This window comes from Ictidomys tridecemlineatus, chromosome 6 (assembly GCF_052094955.1).
Source record: "Ictidomys tridecemlineatus isolate mIctTri1 chromosome 6, mIctTri1.hap1, whole genome shotgun sequence".
NCBI classification, from domain to species: domain Eukaryota; kingdom Metazoa; phylum Chordata; class Mammalia; order Rodentia; family Sciuridae; genus Ictidomys; species Ictidomys tridecemlineatus.
The window spans coordinates 63,716,556-63,723,987 of NC_135482.1; the positions used below are offsets into that span (position 1 = coordinate 63,716,556).

General features: G+C 36.1%; 1 protein-coding gene across 5 annotated transcripts in view; it reads left to right on the top strand.

Annotated features, from left to right (window-relative positions):
* The window catches only part of Tfcp2 (transcription factor CP2), a 68,413-nt gene extending 67,207 nt beyond the window's left edge, over positions 1-1,206 (top strand). For 3 of the 5 annotated variants that reach the window (XM_078014685.1, XM_005324958.5, XM_005324955.3), the window contains one exon: positions 771-1,206. In XM_078014685.1, the coding sequence (XP_077870811.1) occupies positions 771-808 (38 nt within the window). In that variant the 3' untranslated portion in view covers positions 809-1,206. The remainder of the gene's footprint in view (positions 1-770) is intronic. The other 2 variants (XM_078014686.1, XM_005324956.5) reach the window with 1 other exon arrangement.
* Positions 1,207-7,432: the final 6,226 nt, after the last annotated feature.

Below are 7,432 nucleotides of genomic sequence, written 5' to 3' on the forward strand. Positions count from 1 at the left end.
GATCGAACCTGGGTCCCGCCCGTGCTAGGCGAGCACTCTACCTCTGAGCCACAATTTCAGCCCCTATAATACCTATTTATTATGGATGCTCCTTGACTTATGATAGGGTCACATCCTGATAAACCCATCCTAAGCTGAAAATGTCAAAAGTTGAAAATGCATTTAATGCACCTAACCCATCCAACCTTATAGCTTGACAACCCAGCATATTGTAGAATTCTAAGTTGTTTTCCCAGGTGATCTTGCTGCTTACCCCAAACTGTGCCTCATTGCCACTGCCCAGCATCATGATAGAGTTTCATACCACTTATTCCTAGCCCAGGAAAAGATCAAAATTCAAATTACATTTTCTACTGAATGCATATCACTTTTGCACCTTTTGTTAGCCTAAGTATCATAAATGGAATTATCATAAGTCAGGCTTCATCTATACAAATCATTCTATGCTAAATGATAAGTATGTTTTTTTTTTTTTTTTTTAACCAGGGATTTAACACAGTGGTGGTGGTTAACCACTGAGCTACATCCCCAGCCAGTTTTTTATTTTAAGACAAAGTCTCACTAAATTGCTGAGGCTGGGTTTGAACTGTCCTCCTGCCTCAGCTCCCCAAGCTGTGGGATTACAGGTGTGAGTTACCATGCCCAGTTAGAATGCAGCCCTTATCTTGTGCTGGCTTTATTCCCTCTCACAAGAACCTTACCGTAGTTTTTTTCTCCTACTGTTTTAAAGGTGACTAAAAATTCTCCCTTTCTCTCTCTCTTTTTTGCAGCAGAAACCAATGATAGCTATCATATTATACTGAAGTAGGAGTGGAGCATCCCATGCTCAGTGGCTGCTGCTTTCCTCACCTCTTGAAAACTGCCCTCTTGGCATGTGAATGGAGATTTGAAGGTCTGCAGGAATCTGGCTCATCTGACTGTGTGGGGGGAATCTAGACCCTGGAGGCAGAATCCCAGCCCTCTGTGTTGGCCTAAGCTCTGTGTCACACACAGATCACTGCCTAACATGCAGTTCTGCAGAGATTTTTTTTAGTTAAACTTTTGGCCCCTGTTATTGAATATCAGTAGGAACTCCACATCATTTAGGTTATATGTAGGGCATAGTGATGATGGGAATTGTGTGATGTTTAATGGAAAGATGTTAAATTTTGTGATATGGAGTCATGTAATTTTTTCTAATATAAAAATGAACATCTATATTCATAAGACTAGGTCCTCAATCTCTTTTGCATCAACCATATTGTCATCTCTATTTTTTGTTTTGTTTTAGGTTTTTGTTTTTTGTTTTGTTTTGTTTTGTTGCCACAATTGGTTCCTGAAAACTTCATCAATGAGGGGAAATACACGAAGAATTTCTTCTGGTTCACTTGTAATACTATAACTGGTAGTTGTTTTGGCCAGTTATTTATTGAGCCAGGCAGAAATTTTTCTAAATGGATTATCTTGTTTACTTCCTGTATGAAGTGGGCACTACAGTGATCCCTAACTAAAGATGGGGAAATGGAGACACATGGTAGCTAAGTAGCTTGCTAAATAACAGGCAACTAGCAAGTAGTGATGCTGAAATCCAAACCTAGGCTAACTGCTATTATTTTCCATCCAGTACCACCAGTGCCACCCTTCTTTATAGCCTATGCTCACCATTGTTTCTTACCATGGCTTTTCTGAGGAACTAAGGAATTAACCACTGAAAAAGACAAACCACACCTAAATAATAATGAACAAATCAAGACCTACAAAAGATACTTTTAAAGTGACATCTGTTATCAGAATCATAATTAGAGGTGGTAAAAACTCAGGATTATCTGTAACTCCTAAAATTCATTGTTCTTGAACGACATTCTTAAACCATTTATATTTGAGTTAGGCCATTACTGCTTTCACCTCTGAATCTTCTCTTGGTATAGGAAATACTTTTACTCATGTAGTATTATTTTATATAAACTTTACAAGAAATTAATTCTTGTTGGACATGGTGACACATACCTAAGTCCACTGACTTGTGAGGCAGAGACAGGAGGTAAAAAGGGCTGTGGAGGTAGCTCAGTGGTAGAGCTCTTCTGGGTTCAGTCCCCAGTATCAAAAAGAAAAAGAAGATATTCATTCCTCTCCTATTTGCACTCTTACCATAAGTTTTTGTTCTTCCTTAAGAATGAGAGAGTGAGAGAGAGAGAGAGTGTGTGTGTGTGTGTGTGTTTGTGTGTGTGTGTATCATCATGGATCTTCTGTTTTCTCTTGTAGTTTTAGAAATCTCTCCATAGTTTATATTGAGGTGAACAAAGACAATATTAAGATTCTGTATTGGATGTGTGTGTGTGTGTGTGTGTGTGTGTGTGTGTGTATGTGTGTTTAAAGTATTTGACAGAGTCTTAACTTTTTTTTTACAGATATTTTTGTTTATTAAAATCAACCTGTGGGCTGGGGTTATGGCTCAGTGGTAGAGCGCTCACCTAGCTTGCACGAGACACTGGGTTCGATCCTCAGCACCATGTGAATATAAAATAAAGATATTGTGTCCACCTAAAACTAAAAAATAAATATTTAAAAAAAATCAACCTGCAATGCAGTCTAATTTCTTTTGGTTTGAAACAAAATGAGAATCTTGAAACCAGAAAATTAAGTCAGTGACTTTTTATTTTTAAATTTATGTTTATGTGGTGCTGAGGATCGAACCCAGGGTCTCACATGTGCTAGGCAAGGGCTCTACTGCTGAGCCACATCCCCATCCCCAAGTCAGTGACTTCTTTAAAACTGACTTGGGCAACTCAACATGTTAAGCCAAAATGCTTTTTTAAAGAGTGATTACTTGATGCCCCATTTTGAGGAGAAATTTTTAGTTGTTTTGTGTTCCTATGATTGGTTCTCTGCTTCAGTGAAGTTGGCTCTCCTTTCCTTAACAGGTTACTATCGGTTATGATTTTTCCCCCCTATTTTGATGTTAGGATAGCAGGGTTGGACTAGGTGACTTAAGGTTCCTTCCAAATCTGTGAATCTATGATTCTTATGTATTGCAAATGATGCATAGAATTCTATTAATATATTGACTATAAATTATAATTACTAATTTTTACTTGAAGTCAGGGTTTTATTAGAACAGTATTTATGAAAATGAATTTATACAGCATTGTAATTACAGATCTTTAATTTTACCAGAAAATATCTTGGGCTTTCTTTAGCTCTCCACCAACACATTTATTGTGCTAGTGTGATATAATTGGTAATAATTGGTATAGTAATAGAACATTGTAATTATTTTATTTGCTTTACAAAATTGCATATGTTCACTATTGATCCTTTTAATTAAATGTAAATTTTAAGCTACCTTTTTCATTTTAAAAGTAATACACAAAATTATAAATTAAAACAATAAAGAAGGGCGTAACTTTCTCCTTATCTTTTAGTTCCACACTAAAGAGGTAATCATTGCATTTCCCCCTTCCAGTATACACACACACACACACACACACACACACACACACACACACACACACATACTCTCAGAAGGGTTCATGTTGTACTAATAATCTGCAACTTCATTTTTGTATTTAACATACATTGACCATCTTTCTATATTAGAATTTATAGTTGTATTCATTTTTTTAAATAACTATTCTCTATGGATGCCATTCAGGTTAAATATATTTGAACATTCATTTTTATGAGTTTTTTTTTGCACGTATCTCTAAAATATATTTCTAGAAGCAAAATTTGCTGGATTTTATCTTTTTGTGATAGTAAATTTTAAAGTAAATGGTTTTGTGTTTCCATTATATTGAAGGCATATAAGAAGCAGAATGGTTGTATTTTAGACCCTTCTGAGAAGTGGAATAGCATTCTATTTGACTTACTATTGTCTATACTGTTCCCTTGAAGAACAGTAGGTTCCATGTAGGAAAATCTGTATAAAGACTTGATAATTCAATTGGGAAATAAAAGCGGGGAGGAGTTGTAGCAGGACTCTTAAGGATTATTAGTCACTAAATGAATTGTGCTATTAACTAATAGGATTTTTTTGTCCAATATTATGGCCCAATAAGAATGTTTGCCCACATAAATGATTTATTTAAGAAGTCCTTTAAAAGGAAGAGAAATTGAAATGGTCTTATTGGCTGGAAAGTGATTATAATATAACAAATAGAAATAGCTAACGACCCAAAAAGGCAAGGTCTACTTGAGAGGCAAGTGTTCTCATTCCTGGAAGTCAGTCACTTTGATTTACTGGGTTGCTTGCAAGGGTCACAGCATAATCTCACCACTGAGCTGGAGGTACATGGGAAGTTTGATAAGTAAGGATGGGAGGTTTGTGGGATAATGGAGCCAGCCATTTTTTATTTATGTGTAATGGAAGACTGCTCTCAAAACCCTTTATATACCAAAATATTCTGAGATAGTCTTTTGTATAGGGTTGCTGCAGAGATTTGAACTGTTTTGCAAATCACCATGAAAGGCTGAAACTTCATCATTCAGTCTTGAAAGTAACCTACTTAAAGTGTAAATATTTGAAGCCAGGACTGACTTCTCTCTCATTGTAACTTTTTTCTCTGGCCAGAACCAACAATTTTAGATAGTTTGGCACTGAAAGCTAAAGTAGAACCATTTTATTATTTTACTAAATCATTAGTCTGCTTCCTTGACCATGGATGATTCTTCTACAGGTATCCGATTTATTATGGCCCCTACTGGTTTGTCACAAGAACTCCAGTCTTAACAGGAATGGCACAAATGTCCCACATAGCTGAATCATTTATATTCTGTATCATAGAGAATAGCTCTCTGTGAAAAGAGCACTGTTTTTCACATAAATGCTCTTATTTTCTTAGTTTTGGGGTAAAGCTTTTTCTGCTAGAATATTTATTTTTAGTTTATGATTACATTTTTCCTTCATTATACTAATTCCAAGACTTAAATGAGGAAGAATATACTACCACTGCAAAATGGAATGATCTGGGAAAGATGTCCTATGTGACATGACAGTTATGCTACCAGCAACTGCTTTTATTCTGCGGATTCCTTGCTTCTTTCAATGACCTTGTATTTTACCTTCAACCTTGAACCACTTCCTTAATCTTTCTACATCTTCCCTCTTTATTTTCACATTTCTTTTATGTTGTTCCTTATGAACACAGGCCTATTCTAAAATGTTACCTGAGAAACTGCAAGTAAGACAAGCATTTGCATTCTCAAATTCAAAAATTTAAAAGTTGTATATAATTTTTTTCAATGACTAATTTCAATTATAAGGAAACTTGCTTTTTAAAATAATACTATCATATTGTAATTATATTATTTTGTACTGAGTATGTGATCTTTTGGGACATGAATAATAACTAGTTTATTAAAATGAGGAACATATATCTCATCTTAAAAAAAAAATCTAAGTTTTTTAGGTTTTTTTTTCCTTAGTTTTTTTTTTAAGATGAGGTATATGTTCCTCATTTTAATCACTGCAGATTCCTGTTTTATTTTTGAGTTCTGTCTAATTTTCCATTTAAAGGATTAGTTAATATCTTTCCCTAGACATCTTTATAATCTTGCTTCATGTTTTCATTCACTTACTTGAATTTATTAAGCTTACTCTCTAGTGCTAGGGTTGTAGTTCAGTGGTAGAGTACTTGCCTAGTATGCATAAGGCCCTGGATTCAATCCTTAGCACTACAAAAAGAAGAAGAAGAAGAAGAAGAAGAAGAAGAAGAAGAAGAAGAAGAAGAAGAAGAAGAAGAAAGGAGATAATAATTCATACAGTAGGGGTTTAATAATGGGGGTTGTTCAGAGATTCAAAAGGAAAATGAGTATAAAACAATTTTATTTTGTACTTTATATATCTATTTAGTTGCTCAGTAAACTAAAGACACTCCTGAGTACAAGATCGCCTTCCTATGTAGATATAACTGCAAGATGGATATATAAATACTGCCCAGAACACAAAATCTTACTTTGGGGATTTTATCCACAGCTACTGTTTTTTATTCATTCATTCATTCATTCATTCATTTATCTGCTGTACTGGGGATTGAACCCAGCCGTGTTCTACCACTGAGTTACATTCCCAGCTCTTTTTATTTTTTATCTTGAGACAGGGTTAGTTGCTTAGTTGCTCAGGCTGGCTTAGAACTTTCGATCCTCCTGCCTCAGCCTCCTGAGTAGCTATTAATTACAGGCATGCATTACCTTGCCTGGGTTTTGTGGCTTCTGTTTGCAGTGCTTGTTTTTGGTCTTATATCTTTTTTTTTTTTTAAGAGAGAGAGAGAGAGAGAGAGAGAGAGAGAATCTTCCAATATTTATTTTTTAGTTCTCGGCGGACACAACATCTTTGTATGTGGTGCTGAGGATCGAACCTGGGCCGCACGCATGCCAGGCGAGCGCACTACCACTTGAGCCCCATCCCCAGCCCGGTCTTATGTCTTTTGATTTTTTTTTTTTTAACCCCTAAAACAAACTAGCTAGTAGTAATTTGTGTGCATTCCCAGCTGTCCATACATAAGCTCCAGCATGGTCTAGACAAAGCAGTAATATTTAGAATGGCACATCCAGTGTTATTCTTAACATAATAATATTAGCATTTTTTCTCACTTTTCTTTGTAATTCTATTTCAAAGACATAGAAATTCTTTTCCTATTATGCACTTGAGCTTCCTTAGCAGCTGCCATCAGACCTTTGCCTTCCAAAGGCCCTGCTTACTGGAGCAGTAATTATGCAGTTGTTATGGGTTAACTGGCACAACTTAGTAACTTAACCTAGTGATTGTATCTTAAGGGCTAAATAGAGTGAATAAGTAACTTCATGATGAGTAGTTGTGATATTTGCTAGAAGTCCAGATGATCTTTTAACTGATCTAGAGCTTCTTGCAAAATTGAATTCTGCTATTTTTTCAAAGAATGTGCTACTCATGATTTGACTATCTTCTAGTTTTTTGTTTTGTTTTTCTTTCTTTCTTTTAGGTGGACACAATATCTTTATTTTTATGTGGTGCTGAGGATCGAACCCAGTGCGCTCTACCACTGAGCACAACCCCAGCCCCTCTTTCTTTTTGTACTAGGGATTGAACCCAGGGGCACTTAACCACTGAGCCAGATCCCCAGCCTTTTTTATTTTTAACTTGAGATGGGGTCTTGATGAGTTGCTTAGGACCTAAGTTGCTGAGGCTGGCTTAGAACTTGCAATCCTTTCTCAGCCTCCTGAGCCACTAACATAACAGGCTTGCACCACCATGCCTGGCCTCTTGTTTTTAGAGTACTGGGATTGAACCTAGGGCCTTCTGCATACTAAGCAAGAGTACTACCATTGAGCTACCTTTTTAAAAATTTTTGTTTTGAGACGGGATCTCACTAAATTGGCCAGGCTGGCTTTGAACTTGTGATCCACCTGCCTCAGCCTCCTCAGTAATGGTATTACAGGCATTTTCCACTGCACCCAGCCTTTGCTACTTTCTAGT